Source organism: Lepisosteus platostomus, chromosome 3 (genome assembly GCF_059453375.1).
Source record: "Lepisosteus platostomus isolate fLepPlt1 chromosome 3, fLepPlt1.hap1, whole genome shotgun sequence".
In the NCBI taxonomy this organism is placed as follows: Eukaryota; Metazoa; Chordata; class Actinopteri; order Semionotiformes; family Lepisosteidae; genus Lepisosteus; species Lepisosteus platostomus.
In genome coordinates, this window is record NC_142613.1 from 4366035 (window position 1) to 4387364 (window position 21330).

Below are 21330 nucleotides of genomic sequence, written 5' to 3' on the forward strand. Positions count from 1 at the left end.
ATGAAACCAAGTCATAATGGGGGTTATTAGGAGGCCATGGTTGGTAAGGGCCAATGGGAAATTTGGCCAGGACGCCGGGGTTACACCCCTACTCTTTTCAAGAAACACCCTGGGATTTTTAATGACCACAGAGAGTCAGGAGCTCGGTTTTACGTCTCATCTGAAGGACAGCACCTGTGTACAGTATAGTGTCCCTCTCACTATACTGGGCATTAGGACCCACATGGACCACAGGGTGAGCACCCCCTGCTGGCCCCACTAACACCTCTTCCAGCAGCAGCCTTAGTTTTTCCCAGGAGGTCTCCCATCCAGGTACTGACCAGGCTCCCACCTGCTTTGTTTTAATGGGCTGCCAGCTGGGAGCTGCAGGGTGATATGGCTGCTAGCTTGTATGCATATCAATATGGGCTTCTGGTATAATAAGTGTCCAGAACTCCTCAGTCCTCAATAAGTATACAAAAGGAAGGGCCACATCAGTGTGTACAAAATCAAACAAAAAACGTATTATTTCCAGCATAGCATCATTTATCAGGCTGCAACACAGGTTCCCATAAGAATAATTATCTTTAAAAGAGCTGTACTCCCCCACATGTACTGGAACCAGTTTCCCCAGAGATGTCTTCCTTCTTTTCAATACAAATATTAAGAATAACCGCAGAGACCCCAGGCACAATCTGCATTTTAAATCAATCAGGAGATTGCACAGGCTCTTAGAGTGTGGGCTCCTCCTCCAGTCACCACCCCGGGCATGAGCTCTTCACCCCACTGCCCTCAGGCAAGAGATATAAGAGCATACGGACACTGACCACTAGATTCTTCAATAGCTTCTACCCACAAGCAGTGAGACTGGCGAACACATTTAGCCACCCCCCTCGGACCACACCTACACCATCACCATCTACCTCTTTATGATTTCTTATCTATTGCACATCTCCAGTCATTGTTTACACGTCTGTATTGTTTACATTCAAACTGTCTACATGTTTACTTGCACATTGTCTACTGTTTGTTTGTACATTGTCTTGATGCACTGTTTGCACTTTGTCTTGTTTTTTACACTTGTTTTACAATCGAGAGACTTTCTGTCAGTAAGAATTCCATTGTACCAGTACCGGTTACATATGGCAATAAAGTTCAAGTTCAAGTTCCTGGCCATCTGCACTGTCACTCTTTCGCTCTGGGTAAACTTTCAAACAAACGGGCTGTTAGCGAACACCAACTCATCCACATCATTTCTTCAGGCTCAAGATAGTTGGAGACCCCCTCAGTCCCCTGTTAAACAGACAGCTCTCACACTGCACCCCCTTTCCAGACTTTTAACCATTAGAGTCATGAGTTTTAGAGCTCTCTCATATCTAAGCAAGTTAACCTGGTAATCAGAAATCCCCCTTATATCTCAATACATAGTTATGATTCCTGTTAGTTTTTAATCTGTGTTAATGAAAACTGCCTCATAGCGTTGGGGCTCTGAGTTTGGTTCTGGGCCTGGGGTGCTGTCTGTGTGGAGTTTGCATGTTCTCCCTGTAATTGTGTGGGTTCCCTCCAGGTGCCCAGCGATTTCAGGGGGTGAGCTCTCTGTTGGACTGGTGTCCTCTCGCCCTCTTGACGCCATGCAAAGCAGGGTGAGCTCAGCCTGGTGGGCTGATGTGGCTGGGGTATGGGCATTGCCCTCCATGCTGTTTGACAATCACAGTAAGGTGCTTTTTGACCTTTCTGGGTTGAGACCCTTTCTACCTGTGAGGCTTACACACAGATCTTCAGCTTCCTGGGCCGGGCAGTTCTGACAACGGTCTGTGGCTTAACACGTGCATTTTCTGATCTAGATGCAAAACACATCCCACACAATCCCAGATAGCTGCAGGAGGCACTCCTGCAGGAATCTTACAAGCAAGATCCTGCAGGACTGTTTGCAGGAAGCATACAGATTTATTCAAATTGATAGCAGCGTTCTTAGGCTGTAGGAAGTTTGTTTCCCTTCGCCTGTCAGACCTGTAAGGGATAAACGTGCCTTTGAAGATGAAAGCCCTGTTAGATTAAAGAAATGCCCAACGACAGGTTATTCCCAGCGTTCGGACGAGTGCGGGACTAGGATTTTGCTAAAGGATGTGCATGAAGAAGCAGGAGTCGAAAAATCGCATACTGGAATTACTGGTTAACTGATTCCCGATAATAATCATCTGTGTACAACGTACCTGTCCGTCTCCTTCGGTTTTCAAGAGCTGTGAAGCGCTTTCTTATTTCACCACTAGGTGGCAACACGTTTCTGATAACTACGTATTCTCTAGGAAAGAAAAAAAGGCTTTGTTGAAGAGTTTCCCTATACATAAAATATAATAATAAAATATGTGTGTGTTTATAGGGTATATCATTTTTTTACAGATGTTACACTAGAACTCACTAGGTTTGAAGGCAAGAGAACTGTCTAAAATGTTTATGCCTAGGAATAACATCAGCAGCTGCCTGACTGATACAGTTGTAGCAAAAGGGAGACTGTTATAGGACGGCTTAAGACTACGTTGATTGTGTACCTTTGAAGACCAATTTTATTTTTTGCTCTCGAAACATGTCCCCCTCTCTCCCAGTGTTGCATAAGATTCGTGTTTCGGTTTCCCCTTGAAAGATTCCAGCACAGCACTTCAAACCCGTCCCAGAAACAGCGCACCCGCGAACCGGCCGAACTGTTGCAGGACAGCCGTACACCCGCCTTTCCGTCCGTACGGACCGGTAAGAGCTGATGCGTCCTCGGCCATACCAAGCAAACAGTGCCTATTCCTTCAGAAGCTAATTCACCTGCCAGCATGTCCTCGGACTGTGGGAGGGAACTCACACGTCCATGATGAGAACATGCAGACTCCACACAGATAGTCCCCTGTGTCTGGTCTCAAACCCAGGGCCCCAGCGCTGTGAGGCAGCAATGCAAATCACTGCACCACCACGCTTCCCTACTGGGACTGCATGTATGCATGTTATTTCTTTAGCGTGATTAAAAGAGAGAAAAATGTTAATTAATTGAACGTCTCTCACTGACTTTCATATGTGAAGTAGGCTATGATGCCTCCAGTCCAGTACATAATTTAAAAGCGAGTCACATTTTAATCTTCTTTGGAAGTAACCTGAATCAAGTCGAGCCCTGTTTCACAAATGACAGTTTTTTATTAAATGATGTTTAATCTTCCAGTGAGTTAACATACGTGTGCTGCTCTTGTGAACTTGTAATGCATAGCAGGTACCAAAACGTTTGACAACCATGGGGAATAATGATTCAGCAACTGAAAAGTGTAATTTTGATATCATGACAACCTTAGATAACGGTTAATGTAAGTAACGGATTATTCTTACAGAATCTGCCGCCATTAGTGTGTTTATAGACTGTTTCACAGCAAACATCTCTAATTCCTGTAGGGCTGTAGTGTCTTCTAATATGTAGTTCAAGTAGGACACCCGAAGAAGGCTCCACAGCAGAAACGTTATGTTTTCCCTCTCCTTTCAGCATGGAATAAACCTTTACTTGTTCCACTCCTAATTTGTGTTTAAACCCTGAGATGTCAATTGCACAATTAACCTAATTGCTGCCTAAGTGATGTGTACAGTATATACTGTAGGATGTCTCTCACGGTCTCTTCCAATAGATGACGCAAATCACTCAGCTCATTAAAGGTACCACTAAACACCGCTGAGCCTTGCTGGGAGTATAACAATTATGTGGTTAATTGAATAATCTGAGCAGCTGTGTAGCCGCTGAGACGGTCGTCCTACCTGCTGCAGTTAAATTATTTTACGCTCGCCGTCCACAGCGCCGCAGGGCTAAAATAAACACGGTTCTAATTAGAAAGGGCACAAGCCCGAGAACCGCTTCAACGCGCGAAACCACAGACGTTCTGCCCGTAACTAACCGAATGGCTTGGAAGCGAAGTTAGATGTCAGTCTTTCTGAGCAAACCTAGACAGCCCTGGATCCGACATCTTGTGAATGGATTTCCCTCTTCGAGAAATTTGAATTCCCTCGACGACGTAGCCGCGAGGAATAATTCCACCACCAGTTTTGCATATTTCAGAATATTTACGCAGGACCGCTGGGGGGTTGTACTTCAAAAGAGAGAGAGAGAGAGAGAGAGAGAGAGAGAGACAGATTAAGGACGAAAAGCCTGTGATAACAGTACATTTTTCATTTTCCATTGTTTTATCTTCTCAATTTGTGCAAACACAATTCAATACAGGAAAAAAAAACCGTCATTCTCAATTAAAATGTCCGGAAGAGGGGAGGTTTGGTTTCAGCCTTAGAAGGCTTACAATCAATTAACAAAATATTTAAAAAAAAACATTAATTGACGAAAGGCTTCACACCTTCTCAGACCGGTCATTGGAACAACTGGATTTCAATTTAATCTGAATGTGGTTACATCCCGGAGAAAATGAAAAATGTCGCAGAAAAAAAAGAAGAAAAAACACAAACCGATTCTGCAAGTTCGGTAAAACCGACGAGCGAAACCGATTGAAAAATCTCCCGTAAGTAAGGAGTGGCCTCTCAGAGTCGGATACAACACATTTTTTTAAAAAAGTTCTTCAAGTTCTCGAAGAGGGATTACAGTTTTTAAGGACCTGTGCGCAGTTTTATTTCATTTTTTTAAGTAGCTTGTATTATTTCACCAGCACGTTTGCATTCTTTTTTTTTTTGTTCTCGAAACTGAATCCTCCATTGCCTTCCGCACACATCCCCCTGGCGCTCGCCGCCTCGAGAGGAAACGTTTACTTTGCAGAGGGTCTTGGGAGAGACGGCAAGACAAATGTGGTCTAAGCGCCTTAAATCCCCCTTAATGACTTTAACACCTCGCCTCGGTCAGTGGGATCAGCGGTCTTCAAAAGGCTTGTCCCACCAGCGAGAGAGAATGAATAGCATAGTTTTTTTTTTAACAGGAGTATTAATCTCACCCCCGAAGCTGCCTGATTTTAAACGTGCTACGTTTCTCACAGGTGCGGGACGAACCCAACCAGCCAGAAATAATCGCTGCCTTTAACTCCCAGTCGATCTTAAATTTCTCTTTTAAAGGCATCGCAAGCTTTGATCTGTCAGGGGCTAGAAGGTTATTGATTGGGGAAGTCGCCCAGGTGGGCAGGGATAATCCCCCGAGACTGTGTACTCCGATTAACTGTGCAACCACCTTCAGTCATTTAACAGATCACAAATCGTTTAATGTTGACAGGCACTGCTGTACAACAGAGTATCCAGGTTACTTAGTGCAGCTCTGCACCTCGGAGAGTGACAGTGTAGCTACTCGGTGCAGCCTGGTATAGAGTCAATTCATGAAAGCTGCTGCGTCTCTGTCATGCTTTTCTCGCGGGGTAATTTACCTGTTAAGGGGGTAGAACTGACTCCAAAACAAGTTTGGAAAGGACATTTGTTAAGTTAAAGAAAACCAAATAACGTTATTTTTTTAACAAACGCCAGCTGCCTTTTTACACCAAAAATGAAGGGGGGTATTGCGTCAAAACCGCTCGCCCTTCACAAGAACACGACCCGAGAAGATCTCGCTTCATGACCGTTTCCGATTGCTGCCGTTTGATCATCTGACCATCAGTTTTATCCTGTAAAATTTCGAATTGGCATATTCTATGCAACTTATCCTGTCCATTTCGATTGTTCTTTAAATAGGAATATTTTTCCTCCAAATCAACACGTTCAGTTTCACATTTCACATGCGCAAAAGCGGCCCGGGTTGCGCTTTTCCTACCAGATGGATGTTATACAGGGCCGGGAACGGAGAAACCTAGCAGAAGCAGGGCATCCCCCTATAAGATCAGGGACCCCAGACTGATTAACCCTGCTGACACCCACTGCTCACCTGCTTTCACACACGGCTTTCTGTCATTCAAACCCGAGCCCAATACACACAGCTTGTGCCCGAACGGGATCTTGGATCCCCAGAGATTTAATTTTTTCTTTATGGAATTTTTAATTTTTCTCTCCTCCATGTCTGATGGTTGTACTATAATACACTACACTGTGCTCTTCAGATGTCCCCCCCCTCCCCCATCTCGTAGAATTGCTGTGTTGTTGTGGGCGGCATGGCGATGCACTAATTAGCACTGCTTACATGCAGCACAGGGGCCCTGGGTTAAATTCCAGACCCTAGGGTGCTGTCTGTGAGGAGTCTGTGTGTTCTCCTCTGGTCTGGGTGGGTTTTCTCCAGGTGCTCTGGTTTCCTCTCACAGCCCAAAGACATACGGGCAGGCTCATTGACATCTGGGAAAACTGGCCCTGGTATGAGTGCGTGTGCATTTGTGTGTGGGACCTGTGATGGACTGGTGTCCCATCCAGGGTGTACCCTGCCTTGAGCCCGTTGCTTGCTGGGATAGATTCCTGCTTCCCAGCAGCCCTGAACTGGAAGAAGCAGTTAGAAGATGGTTGTTGTTCCCCCACCCCCCCCCCAGCTGTCTGGCTTACTGGTCGATCAGTGTACAGTTATCACAGCAGCACCACTGCTGTTCAAGTTGCAGGACTTCTCCACACGCTAATGCAATCCACACTCCAGTTCTGCACGCTGAGCTCCGTGTGAGACCAGAGCATTTCTTTCCACTAGACCAAGCAAGAGCGACTGCAGCTTGGAAAGACAAACTAGCAGTTATGAACTGTGATCCCCACATCTCGGATTGCCCAGTGTTGTCTCATCAGTTCTAAACAATGGCGGTATTCTCGTCTGTGAGCTCAAATCCTTCGACCACAGAAGTGAAGTATTTCTTTCCATCTTCTGTTTTGGGACCCTCCAATGCCACAATGAGTAGCTTTTTCTCCAGCTTCTGAACACACACTCGTCAATGCCTAGGTCAAGACACGCTGGCTGTGGATCCAGCTGTTGCTGTCTAAGTAAGAAATAGCCTCCTGCATTATATGAATCCACAGGTAACACTAGATCAATGGCTTTAGTTAGGAGCAACTTGGGGGATCAAGGCAATTTTGCTATTAGCTACGGACCGCTTGCACTCTGTTCCTTATTCCAGGTGTTATCAGGTGACAGGGTGGAGGCACAAGAGTCTGGAGTAGTGTCCTCATGCAGGCTGGCTGCAGTGCTCGTGTCCTGTGCCATCCCTAGAAACACCTCTGGAAACCCTCCCATGGCACTTTCTGATGTTTAACAAAATAAACCTTTAAATAGGGGATCCCGTGTGAGTTCATTCTATGCACCACTGAAGCCACCGGCGCCGGGAGGAACTCAGGGACTCGCACTTCAGGAAGTCGCCCCGTGGGCTTATGGGAAGTGTAGTTCCTGTAGCTCATGTAGCACCTGTGAGCTGGACTGGCCAGTTTCTGTACCCGGCTCCCCACGATTTATGTTGACCCACGTGTCCGGGTAGACAGAGTATACCAGCAGCCACTGCCTCCTGTTGGGAAGAGTGAGGACGGGGTTACAGAAGAACGACTTTACTTTCTTTCACTTTCAGATTTTCCTTAGCGGCACATAGAGAGGTGCTGCCTGCCGCATGTTGTGTTATGAGAAAGAACACGCTTGTCTGAGAGGTGGGTGGCTCTTCCCACACCATCTAGGTGACAGATTGACGGCAGTCGGGATCGTCTTCTGTCATTTAGACCCTATTACAGAAGCTCAGCTAGGCAGGACCCGATCACTGGCATGCTGAGACAAGAAACATCAAAGGAAACTCGGGTGGTGTTAGTAGACCAGTAGGTGGCACTATTCCCTCTAGAACAGATATTTCTGACTGATGCTTTTTACTGGAAACATCACTGTGCTATGAAAGGGTGCCACTGTGCAAGATATTGACCTGAGGTCTTGACTACCTGGGTGACTATAGTTTTGAACAAAGTAGTACTAGTCCTCACTAAATTCTAGTTCCATCCTTCTCTGTCTGGACTACCTGGTTTTCCCTGTATGGCTGAATTTATTAGGACTCCTCTGCTCTCTGTGCATGTGAGTGGAGCATTTTGAATTTGGAGTGCCCCATGCCAGCAGGTGATGAGGTCGGCCTTCGAGATCTGCTTTGTTATTAAAGGTATTAAACTGCAAGGAAGATTTCCAAGGGAAAGAAACAATCTTGTGCCAATTTGATATAGGCACATTGGATTCATACAATGACCTACAGTTGAAAAAAAAAATGCAGTTAGGCACAAATGGAATCCTGCTGAACTACTTGAGCACTCCATTCTCAGTGCTGTTATGATGATCGTAAGAATTTCTACAACCTGCTGACAATTTCCATATTTTTTAGGCATGCATGCATGTTCATTACGTTACTAACATCACAACATCATAGCATAAAGAAACCACAAGCACTGGATATGATTTACTTTCCATTGTGTGAGCTCTGCACTGGTAGTAAAATGTCTTTCTCCATGTCCCCTTCAATAGTGGATGCAGCATCACATTTAACCTGAGACCGCCTACTGTACATGGGGATTTTCTGCAAAAGTAAATCGCAGAATACTTATTTTGAGTGATACAAGTACAAAGAAACAAAAAACAAAAAAACAGAAAACAACCGAGAGTGGCATGTTCATACCGGAATTTCCTTGATGGGGACAGTGTACATGGGGTAGCTCTCTGCATTTCCAAAGTGAAATTGTATTCATAATAATAACAACAATTGCCTACACTTATATAGTGCTTTTCTGGACACTCCACTCAAAGCGCTTTACACGTAATGGGAACCCTCCTCCAGCCCCACCTGGATGATGGTCCAGTACTCTCCCCACACTCCAGCTCTCAGTGGGGTGGAGAGCAGAGTGATGAAGCCAGTTCAGAGAGGGGGGTTATTAGGAAGCCATGATTGGTAACAGGATGGCAATGGGAAATTTGGCCAGGACGCCGGACTCTTTTTGAGAAACACCCTGGGATTTTTAACGACCACAGAGAGTCAGGACCCCGGTTGGACGGCACCTGTTTACAGTATAGTGTCCCCATGAGCACCCCCTGCTGGCCCCACTAACACCTCCTCCAGCAGCAGCCTTTTTCCCAGGAGGTCTCCCATCCAGGTCCTGGCCAGGCTCACAGCTACTGAGCTTCAGTGGGCTGCCAGCTGTGGGTTGCAGAGCGATATTGCTGCTGGCTGTATTCCAGGAGTCCGGATGAATACCAGCTTTCCGTCACCTTGGCTGAGAGCAATGAGCACGTCTGCGTCTTCCTTTCACTACCTGTGCACACCCCTAGCAAGCACTGACGCAAGCGGTCACATTTAACATATATACAATCATTTATTTACCGTCTTGCTGTACAAAAGCCACAAATTTACATTAACATTGTATAGAGAAATGTCTCTCCCTGCCACAGAGCCCCCTTTTCAGGTTTTGTATATAAAAGCAATAGAATAGAAAAATAATTTGTAAGGCCCCTCTCTGTGTCGCGGTTTGGCAACGAGCTCCGGCTCAGTCCTATTTACACGCCTGGCCGCGCTAGGCCGGGCTCCGCCACTTCCGGGTGCGCTTGGCGCGCCGGGTGGGGGGGAAGCTGATGAACTCGAAGTTCTTGGGGCGCTCCAGGTTGGGGAAGGGAGGGGGCCCCTTGTGGAGCCTCTTGATGAAGTGGACCTCCCGCTGGTTCTCCCGGGTCTGCGAGGCCTTGATGGGCCGGCCCGTCCTGGTGAAAGCCACGTACCAGCCCTCGTAGCGCGCGTTCTGGAAGGCCGTGTAGCTGTTCTCCAGCACCACCTCGGTGAACACGCAGTCCTTGCTCTTCCCGCTGGGCTGGAGAGGGCAGGGGAAACACGGTGGGGGGTCAATTAACACAGAAACAGAACACGTTTATGAACAATTAAGGCCTCGTGTAGAATACTGCTTCGCTTTTTTTGGCCACCATGTTATAGAACAGATATTGGTGCTCTGGACTCTGGAGAAAAACAATTAGATACATTCTGGAGCGTAAGAAACTGTCCTACACCGAGGGGCTGGAGGAACTGGACCTCCGCGGTCTTGAACAGACACGCTGAGGGGCTGGAGGAACTGGACCTCCACGGTCTTGAACAGACACACTGAGGGGCTGGAGGAACTGGATCTCCACGGTCTTGAACAGACACGCTGAGGGGCTGGAGGAACTGGACCTCCGCGGTCTTGAACAGACACGCCGACGGGCTGGAGGAACTGGACCTCCGCGGTCTTGAACAGACACGCCGAGGGGCTGGAGGAACTGGACCTCCGCGGTCTTGAACAGACACGCCGAGGGGCTGGAGGAACTGGACCTCCGCGGTCTTGAACAGACACGCTGACGGGCTGGAGGAACTGGACCTCCGCGGTCTTGAACAGACACGCCGAGGGGCTGGAGGAACTGGACCTCCGCGGTCTTGAACAGATACGCCGAGGGGCTGGAGGCACTGGACCTCTGAAGTCAGGGACCTGATACTTCTTTAGAATCAATGATGAAACACAAGCCAGAAGATACAAGCGGGAAAACTATAGGAAAGAGTTTTAAAACTGACAAAAGGAGTCACATCTTTACCTAAAGGCTAGTGGGAGTGTGGAACTAGCTATCCAGCCATGTGGCTGAAGCTGACACCCTAGTTTCCTTCAAGCACCAGCTGGACGAGATCCTCAGATGAATTCGCAGACTGACTTCCAGACAGGCCTCCTCCTGTCAGTTACTGTTCTTGCCCTCCTGTGCGAACGCTAACACTGACTCGGGTTACGGCCTCTGCCCTGTTCTCCAGAGGCCACTGCTGCTGACTCTGAGGCAGGTGATTAATGTGAATAAAGCGGGCAGGAGCTGCCCTGCTGTCCTCCCTCCTCCTGGACGAAGCCTGCTGTGACAGAACCTAACAAAGGCTTCAAAGTTTTCGGTATTCACTTCTCTGCCACCCACCTGCCTTTAAATCTGCACCCAGACAGAAATGTATTCACCGCCACTCTAACGAGACTCGCTTAGCAGTGAAAGCGATGCTCGTGGTCTGCGTTTTATGATTTGTCTGCATTAATTACAAGGCAAAAGAAAAATCCCAACACACCGCCTGGGTGAGATAAAAACACATCACCGCCAGGCAGGGCAGGTGCAGTGGATTCTAAAATCCTGGTCTGGCTGACGAATAACAGTGCTGAATTCTGGACACCTCCAGACTGACTAACAGTGAGTCATAAGAGCTGACTAATCAGCAGTTTAGTTAAAATAAGCACATGCTCCAACACCTTTTTACTGCAGAACTGTCAGATGAAAGTTAAAAACCTTTTCTGCATCCCCCTGCAGTATTTTAAACCACAGTTTCTACATTTTGGCAAATAAAAGAAATGTATTTCTTTTTTTTATGATGACGAGGCCTGCCCGATTTCAAAAAGACCCTACAGAATAAGCATTTTTCGGCTTTAATACAGTAAAACACAGGTCATCTCCCAAACAATGACTCTGACACAATCAAGGAAACATCTATTGTACCAACACGAGGGCACGTGTCAGCACAGCAGATGTGCAACAGACGGACAGCAGTGGCATCATGGGTTCGTAGCAGTTTGACACTTCTCCCCTGAGAAACAGCAGCACATACAGTTCAAGATCAAAGCAGGTGAGACGTTCCTGACAGGAAGTCATCTGTACCTGGACATATTTCCAGAAATCTAATCTGAAGACATCATCCCGTGAAAAACAGGGCCTGCAGCTTACTAAAAACAGCTAAAAAACGAAGAAAGTTGGCGTGATGGAGGATGGCTCTCCCGATAGAGCCGAGCTCTTGCACCAGTGGTCTCCCCCCGTGACTGTAGGAGTGATTCCGAAGAAGGGAAGATTTTTGGAAGCTGCTGCTGGAAAGCTTGCCAAGCAGAGGATGCCCACAGGAGAACAATGAATCGTGGTGTGGCCCACAGGGCGTTGCAGAACTCTACCAGGACTGGATAAACACAGTCAGAGGAGTCAGAGGCAAAGTGACTCAACCAACCTGGTTTCCACTCCGAAAACCCCAAGAAATGTCAAAACAGACACCAAAATAAGTCAATAGAAACAGGCCCCTCTCAAAATAAAATGACATTATTCTGGATCCACTGGCCTGATTGCACACAGTTTTTTTTGTTTTTCAAAGTCTGCACAGGGACTTTAGTCTCCCTGTGTCCCATTACAAGGCCTTCCCTCCTCTGTTTGTGTGGAGCAAACACTGATTCCATCTTTTCCATTTTCCTGCAGGAAATGAAAGGATGCCTTTGCACAGAAAGCATGAATAACACACATTTTCCCCCCTGGCCCTGGAGCGCTGCTGCACTGTGGTTCTCCCACACCGCAGTGCACCAGCGACCGGGCCGGGGATCCGCGCTCCGCGCTCCGGTCAGTCCACCTGCCCGGCCAGCTCCTCGCCCCCCGTCAGGAGGCGTTTCCCAAGGCACAGCTGTGTTCTGAAGCTGAGCGGCTCAGGGTTCGAGGCCGGCCATCCACTTTTTCCTGCACCCCCTGCTTGCTGTGGTTTTGTCTCGAACTGGGAGAACCATCAGCTTCCCAAATACGTCATTAAAGAGGAATCTGACCACCCCGACTTACAGGATCAAGCAGGCTGTGTAAAAGGACTCAAGGACTTTCCGACTCCCTTCCCAATCCTTTTCTTTTTTTGGGTGGATTGTTCATGACATGGAAAAATACGTAGCCTTAAAAAAACAGCCCAACAGAGCTACACAGTGAACTGCGCTAGAACATCAGACGTCTCTTTCCACCTTCATGAGGATCTGTCAAAATCACACAGACAGCTTATGGAGAAGCAACAGAAAGCAGGAGGAATAAATGGGGCTCCCCTGCAGGCCAGTCTGATCCACTTTAGGTTTAATGAAATACACGCTCTTTTACAAGCTAGTGATGATTTTGCTGAAGCAGTACTTGGGGTCGGGCCTGCAACAGCAGCAGACAGCTTACAGATTCCTGAATGGCTATCCCCTTCTAATAAACAATCATTGCCAAATTTGTATTTTTTAATATTTTTTATATTAAGGAAGGGGCCCAGTTTATCCACCACTACAGTGCAGCACACAGCTTGGTAACAGACAGGAGCCCCCCTGCACAGCAGGTCAGGTGGGGAAGTGAGGAATGAAATAAAGGCTGAATGCCAGGGAGGCCAGACTGTTCAAGGCCCCAAAGGGAGTTTAGTCAGGACAGCAGAGCTCCCACCCGAACTCTTACAAACGGTGCCATGCTGTCAAACCTCAGGTTAGCGTGTCATCTGAAGGACGACACCTCTTACATCACAATTTCCCTTGTCACCATACTGAGGGGCTGGTTAGGAATTTCTTGTTCAGGGAGAAGATGGCCACCTTTTGGCCTACTCACACCATTTACAGCTGCAATCTAGTGGTCTCCCACCCCAATACTGACCACGTCCAGCCTTGCTTAACTTCTCATATCTGACTAGATAAGATAAGAAGATAAAGTGATTATTGGCCATATACAATTTCCTGTATTAGGAATTTGTCTTTTCACAGACCCCAGCTTGCTCTCCATGAGACACACAGACAGGGAGAGAAGCTTGGGGTCAGAGCGCAGGGTCAGCCATTTATACGGCGCCCCTGGAGCAGCTGGAGTGAAGGGCCTTGCTCAGGGTCCCAACCAAGTAGGATTCCTCTGCTGGCCGCAGGATATGAACCAGCAACCTTCCAGCCACAGGCACAGACCCTTAGCCACAGAGCCACCACTCTGCCCAAACTACAAAGCAGCTTACTTGTTTTCCTGATTGTGCAAAGTCTGTAGAGCCAAAAGGCTTGCTTCTTCTTACAAATGAACGATACCAACACCATGCTGCACTGCATGTGGGAGATCTCATATCTCCAGAAAATCGCTATATAAGTGTAAGCAATTATTATTATTATTATTATTATTATTATTATTATTATTATTATTATTATTCATAATTATAGTGAACCTGGCACTCACACCTTTAACTTCAGCTAAGGACAACAAAGAACAAACGAGAACAAACATTTATGAGACAATCATTTTGCTAATCCAAGAGATTGTGATTTTAAACGTATTGTACTAAAACAAAGCAAATCTAATGCTTTTGTTCAATGCAGACTTGTTGCACTTATATTATGCAAATCTGCTGACTAACACAAATGTAAACTTACTGCACCTACACATTTCAAGCCTACTGCACTTACACAAAGCAATCCTACTGCACTTACACAAAGCAATCCTACTGCACTTACACAAAGCAAACCTACTGCACTTACACAAAGTAATCCTACTGCACTTACACACCGCAATCCTGCAGACTTACACAAAGCAAACCTACTGCACTTACACAAAGCAATCCTACTGCACTTACACAAAGCAAGCCAACTGCACTTACACAAAGCAAACCTACCGTACTTACACAAAGCAAACATACTGCACTTACACAAAGCAAGCCTACTGCACTTACACAAAGCAATTCCGGAGACTCACACAAAGCAATCCTGCAGACTTACACAAAGCAAGCCTACTGCACTTACACAAAGCAATTCTGGAGATTTACACAAAGCAAGCCTACTGCACTTACACAAAGCAAACCTACTGCACTTACACACAGCAATCCTGCAGAATTACACAAAGCAAGCCTACTGCACTGACACAAAGCAAACCTACTGCACTTACACAAAGCAAACCTACTGCACTTACACAAAGCAATCCTGCAGACTTACACACAGCAATCCTGCAGACTTACACAAAGCAAGCCTACTGCACTGACACAAAGCAATCCTACTGCACTTACACAAAGCAATCCTGCAGACTTACACACAGCAATCCTGCAGACTTACACAAAGCAAGCCTACTGCACTGACACAAAGCAATCCTGCAGACTTACACAAAGCAATCCTGCAGACTTACACAGATGCTTGACTCACCTTTCCAATTAGGTTTCCTTTCCGGTTCATACAGAGGTACTGCCCACTCTCTGCCCCTCTGATCCTCACCCGGCTGCCAAAAGTGTCCGTCTCCACAAACAGCCGCGCTGCTCAAACAAACAATCCCGTTGCATTGCGATTAGTGGGGAGCAAAGAGAAAAATCAAACATCTTCTTACTGCATCTAGTATTTCTTTGTAGCCTTGAAACTAGGCTGAATTTTGCATTTTTAGATTATTCTTAGAATGTTTGGAAAACTCCCCAAAACTTTACTTATTGGAATCACATGGTGTCATGCCCCCAGTAAACAACCTAAAATGACAAATAATCACTTTCAAATAGAAAATCAGGGTTTGGATGCTCATTATAAAGTGTTGATCCAACAGACACCCTCTCTGCTGTGTCTCCGATTCAGAGCAGCACAATGAGTCTTCAAGACCAAGTCAGTTTAGTTCAGTAACTGTCAGATTATTAACACCCCCATGTTCCTTGTTCTGGTCCATGCTTGTTTGTTGTTCAAGACTCCGGCATGTGAATCTTGTACTTCTTTCACCCAGACTCCAGCCTGCTCAATATTTTGGATCCAAGGAAAGCTTCAGTGCACTGTATGTGCCCTGAATGGCAGGATACATCCCTGTTTGAGCACTGCAAAATGTACATTTTTTACAGCTGTCCATACCATGGCTCTATCATCCCTTTACACCTGACATCATTGAAATTTTAACAGTATGGCATAAAGTAATAGTCGCACTAACACAGAGCAGGTCAGAGGCGATGAGGAAACACAGTGTCAGTACATTCTCATCATGTTTATCTTGTGTATTTTTTATTGTTGTAATTGCTGTTGTCTTTCTGTAATGTGCTTTGAGAAGCCACCTTAAAGGTGCTATATAAAATAAAGTTTATTATTATTATTATTATTAACACAGAGCACAACAGGGTGGCACAGTCTCACTAACACAGAGCAGGATGGTGTGGCACAGTCTCACTAAACACAGATCACGATGGAGTGGCATAGTCTCACGAACACAGAGCACAATGGGGTGGCAAAGTCTCACTAACACAGAGCACGATGGGGTGGCACAGTCTCACTAACACAGAGCACGATGGGGTGGCACAGTCTCACTAACACAGAGCACGATGGGGTGGCACAGTCTCACTAACACAGAGCACGATGGGGTGGCACAGTCTCACTAACACAGAGCACGATGGAGTGGCACAGTCTCACTAACACAGAGCACGATGGGGTGGCACAGTCTCACTAACACAGAGCACGATGGGGTGGCACAGTCTCACTAACACAGAGCACGATGGAGTGGCACAGTCTCACTAACACAGAGCACGATGGGGTGGCACAGTCTCACTAACACAGAGCACGATGGAGTGGCACAGTCTCACTAACACAGAGCACGATGGGGTGGCACAGTCTCACTAACACAGAGCACGATGGAGTGGCACAGTCTCACTAACACAGAGCACAATGGGGTGGCACAGTCTCACTAACACAGAGCACGATGGGGTGGCACAGTCTCACTAACACAGAGCACGATGGGGTGGCACAGTCTCACTAACACAGAGCACGATGGGGTGGCATTGCTCATTACAGGTCTCCAGACATAAAACTACCCCCTGTTACATTATACAGTATTTTGCAAAAGCCACTTTTGGACATGGAACTGCATGGACAGTAGCATTTAAAGACTATTCCGGCAGTAACACATAGGGCCGCGCAAATACAGACACTTCCAAATAGTTTCCTTTACACATTTATCGTTGCAGGATATGTGTCAGTTCAAAGAGGGTAACACTTTAAACCGCATGGCACGATGCCCATGTCAACTGCTTCTGGGTGACATTTCAAATTCAAAGAAACGAAAAACTCTTAGGAATTAATTTTTAAAATGAGTTTCACTCGATGCCTTGAAATCCTAACATGGGTTAGAAATAGAAACCGGGGGAACATTTTGTAAAGTAGATTTTGGTCGCCGCAGACAGACTGGCACATCTTGTGTCGTGTCAGAAAAGGCAACGAACACTAAAAACATACGGATATTAATTGGGTGGGGTTGTGAAAGGCGCTCCAAGCGTTCTTAAAGATGGTTACTTCTACTGGCTTGGGGCTTTCAAACCTTTTATTTGAAACACACCTGGTTACTGCTGGGCAATTAAAAAATACTTATCGGCCAATTAAAAGTGGTTGAGAAATGATAGACACACCAGCTTCTAGCTGTGCTATTTCAAAGCACAGCCCTCCCTCCATTATGCTGGTCTCGAAAGGAATTTAAAATCATCTGGGGGCACTTGTGTTTGGCACTACCCTGGTATCTCTAAGACCTTTAAAGTCCCCTCCCCCTAATTACTCCAGTTTCACCACGGATCTGGATTCGGCCTGATGGGAGTTTGTTTTGTTTTTTTTAAAAACTTTTTTAAACGGTCCACGTTTTGAGTGTTCTTAGCTTTGATGAATAAGGACATCAGTCTGAGCAGAGGAGAGAGTACCAGTGTTCATTAGTCATATCGGATACCTGTCAAACCCACAATTAAGACGGTCTGAAAGCATGGCGATCAGAAACACACGCTTTTCTACCCAGTGGATTAGGATTCTTCATGAAGTTTGTTTTTCGCAATTGGCATCACTTTTTTGCAATAAGACGTTAGCGTCCGACACTAAGAGGCTCCTTCCAGAATATATTTTCCCACAGAAATAACCCTATCCCAAGGGAGACTTCGCACTCAAATTTTAAACTAAAAAGGCGATTAAATGAATCCTAATATAAAACTGTGATTCAAAATACGTTGAATATCCGACACATAAAAGGTGGTAGAATGTTGTTATCTTTCAAAGGCTTTAAAAAAGACAATCAACCTTAATTGCTTTTAAAAAATGATGACTATTTTCAAATATCACTCTCCTGTTACGGGTTTACTGCAGCAAACGCCGTGTGTTTCCACGCCGTTCTCCAAAGCAATATTCAATTTTGGTCACAAAAGTATTTCATTAACACAGTCTTTCACGTATTAATCGATCATTTACAGGTCAAGCGAGCGCAACTCTCCCGATGGGTTTTCTCCGTCTGCTTGAGCTGCCAACGGCTCCTCGCCTTCACAGAAGCCTTAAACTGGTCCGGTTCGGGTTGAACTAGCCCGACCCGTCTCTCTTCCACGGGTTTCAAACTGCTGGAGAGGCTGAGAGACGCAGGGAAGCTAATGGGCACCCCCCACCCCGATGAAGCCCCGATGTAGCTAGCTTGTGAGGAACGGGCGAGCGGCTCCGGTTGCCATCAGACCCAGGCGGGTCACCGGGCCAAAGAGCTTGTTCTTACCGAACAGGTTTCCGTCCTCCGCGGTGGCGGTGATCCTCCGGCCGCGAATCTGTACATGCTTGCCGCTGGTCCGGCTGTACAGCTGGTAGACGCGAACCTGTCTCCGGCTCACCTGGTCGGTTAGGGCGCCCTGCTCCCTCACATACTGGTTAAAATTAGGAGACGGGTGATTCTCCCCCTTTGGGTTTTTGCATTTGCAAAGGGAAAAATAAAACGACATTTTTTTTTTCTAACGCTAGAAAAAGCCGCCGGGGTCAGGTCGGGAGAGTGTACAAGTTTGAGAGATATTGTGTGGTATCTCTCACAAGCGGGATACTGTAAGAAAGTCCACGCTACCTCCCCCGGCGAAAACAAAATCAGAAAGATGGTGAGAAACGGGAAGGCAACAACAGAGGGACCGTGGTAATTGTATTTTACAAATATAACTATTATAGTCAATACTACCAGAATCCACAGCGCCAATACCATAAGAAGTCATTTACAGTAGTATGGATTTGTGTTTAGAACACGCCATTATACTCTATTATACTCTATCTACTAGAGTATAATAAGGTATACTCTACCTTATTGCAGGCGACAGCGGTGTTTCAAATAAAACTACACCACCAGACACAAAAAAGACGTTTTAAACAAAAAATAGAGCGCAAGGTATAGGTATAGCGATAGGTAGCTAAAGGCAAACTTAAGGGAAAGGATAAAGATGCATTTATGTCATTTTGTACACATGCACATGTTCATTTTCAGAATAAAAAAAACGTATCATACCTGAGCATTACACCACAGCGCTAGAAAATGAAAGAATCTGCGAATTCAAAAAGAAGAGCGTTAAGGAAAAAGTCATCTTTGCATTTACATTACACGTTAGAGCCTGAACAGCAAGAGAAAAACGGCCTTGCTTACATTAAAACGTAGCGCCTCTTCGCCCCCTGCATCCTCCTGCGTCCTTCAGAAGTTCTGTATCCAAGCGTGGCAGCTAAATTTTGAAGTTTAGCAATTTAAATAGGAAACAACTCGAGAACACAAGTGTCGCGTGGCTTTGCGCCTTTAAAGACTCGCGCTCCTGACCGCCGTCCGGTACCGTTACAATTCAAATGGTCGAAAACTCTTAATTCCGTTTTTTTTTAAAAAAAAAGCATTCAAATTCGAGCTTTCTGTAGTCCACGAAGTCCTCACGTAGACCAGACCTGCACAGAATCATCCGAGAGAAAGGCTGGGAGCATCAGTCGCAAGTCAACACGTCGGTAAAGCCGGGCTAGGTTAAGTGATTAAGTTAAGTGATTATTTCCAATTTCCAATTTGTGCTTCCTGGCGAGTCCGTAAATTCCATTATCTGTTCTTTTTTTTTTTCTTTTACAGACTCCGTGAGGCTGGATGCCCGCAACCACGAAGACACGCCGTCTTTCACATCTATTGACAGAAACGCGAGAGGGTGGATTAAAAGTTGATGAGCGCCGTAGCCTCTCTGACATCCAGGGGCTGTACGGACTGTCAGCGCTCGTCCGCGGACGCGTCCGGATTAAAGTCCTGTTCGACGCCTCCCGCGCAGCTCGGTCACACTCGGTGGTCGCAGCTAAGGTGAAAAACGAGAGGGGGGAAGACCCTCCCCCTGCCTGGGACAACGGGGGGTCCGGTAAGTGGGTGGGCAGCAGGGGGACTGGTGTCACCTTGGAACAGCTCACGACTGCTTTAAAAGGATGGCGCCCTGGCTACTGGAGCTGGCTGGAGACCAGCTCGCAAGAGTTCACCCGAGTCACAGGCTCGCCAGCACGCATGGCTACCGTCGGTCACTAACAAGACACACTTGACTCACACGGAGCTACCTTGTGTCCAGTTCCCAGCACTGTTATTTTAAAGGGTGCCTTCGCCGTGTAGCATTGCACAGGTGAAACTGTACTCTTTGAACAGTACCGTGAGAAAACCACTCAATTATGCCCTGTGAGCTCTCAAAATGAAACTATAGTACGTATAACAGGCTAATACAATGAAAACATGCGCTCAACTTCGTCACTGTAGGACGCGTGTATATGCTGGGCTTTGAGTAAACTGTAGTAATGTTACTCTTGCCTCATGCGCGGTGATGATACTGATTCAAATGGGGGTAAATTCACATTTAAGGAATTCGAAAGAAGAGGAGTGGCTGGTAATGGAATCAACTCGGTACTTTCTAATACACTTATCTGTCGCCCCGCCTTGTTAAAGCTCTTTATTTGAGTCCCAGCACTTGCTAATGCGGCAGCCCCTGTCAATGAAGAAGGTGGCGCTGAATTAACACCAGTCCCTTCCTTTTTATCGGGAGTGAAAAGGTGAGCCCGCAGCTTTTGTCCCGAGATGTGGAATCCACATCAACTCTGTGTCAAACTCTTTAGACAGGATGTCCAACCTTCCCACCGTTAATTGAAGACTCGCGGTAATTAGTACCACCGCGACAATTATTTTGCCTGACAAAAGATGGGGAGTGCTCGACGACTTTCAAAGGCGTTTGACGCTGCGTAGAAACAAGGGAAAGGAGGGCGAGGAATATCTTTTCTAATGATGAGGTTTACCAGCTATTGCTTCACAAAAGCCTTCTTAACCAGTTATTGACGGGAAAGAAATTATCCAGTTTACATCCCGTGGAGAGGACACCAGAGTCGAAGGCACTGGGCTTAACAGCATGATCAGCCGATGTGTTCAAATCGCCAGTAGATTTCCACCCAAAGCGACAGGACTTGCTTGGGTACTTTCATTTTCCTTCTTCCGAAGAAACGTAGAATTGAAATTCCAATTCGTTTCAAAGTTTAGTTTTCCTCTTTAAAAGAAAGGTGTGGAAGTCGCTCGCTTTCTTCGTCCCCAGTTGAAAGGGAAAAATATCACTAAGCATATTTGTTCTAATGCTTTAACTGGGTATTGGATAATCTACCAGAAGATTATTTCTCCCCTTTATATCTCTCTTTGATGTTCTGTACAGGTTAAAGTGAAACAACTAAACACTGGTACGTCAAGCGACATAAAATGCATTTCAGGTTTTGCGGGTGTGAAATTAGAGAAAGATTTTAAGAGATCTTCGACTTTCTGAACTGATATTAGAGCTCTTCATATAAATCCGGTTTTGGAGAGTTCAGTAAGGTGCTCATTTTAATAATCCTTCGCAACTAGAATGTGGTGCAACATCATTTAAAAAGTGTAATATAGATGTATATTAGCTTTATATTGTAGAAGCTATGTCTGCGGTATTAATAACATAGTTATAC

General features: G+C 46.1%; 1 protein-coding gene and 1 long non-coding RNA gene across 3 annotated transcripts; one reads left to right on the forward strand and one right to left on the reverse strand.

Annotated features, from left to right (window-relative positions):
• Positions 1 to 9181: 9181 nt before the first annotated feature.
• fgf17 (fibroblast growth factor 17) lies at positions 9182 to 19461 on the reverse strand. 2 transcript variants are annotated; one of them, XM_088624013.1, is made up of 5 exons: positions 19001 to 19461; positions 18866 to 18902; positions 18101 to 18245; positions 14779 to 14885; positions 9182 to 9690 (listed from the first exon to the last, which is right to left on the reverse strand). In XM_088624013.1, the coding sequence occupies exons 1-5, from the start codon at positions 19030 to 19032 to the stop codon at positions 9400 to 9402; spliced, it is 612 nt and encodes a 203-aa protein (XP_088480139.1). In that variant the 5' UTR covers positions 19033 to 19461; the 3' UTR covers positions 9182 to 9399. The 2 variants fall into 2 exon arrangements, with proteins under 2 accessions (XP_088480139.1, XP_088480138.1); XM_088624012.1 differs by having other exon boundaries at positions 18101 to 18278.
• Positions 19265 to 20289, forward strand: LOC148674152 (uncharacterized). Its single transcript, XR_015934982.1, has 2 exons — positions 19265 to 19356; positions 19457 to 20289. It is a non-coding gene; the product is annotated as an uncharacterized LOC148674152 (long non-coding RNA).
• Positions 20290 to 21330: the final 1041 nt, after the last annotated feature.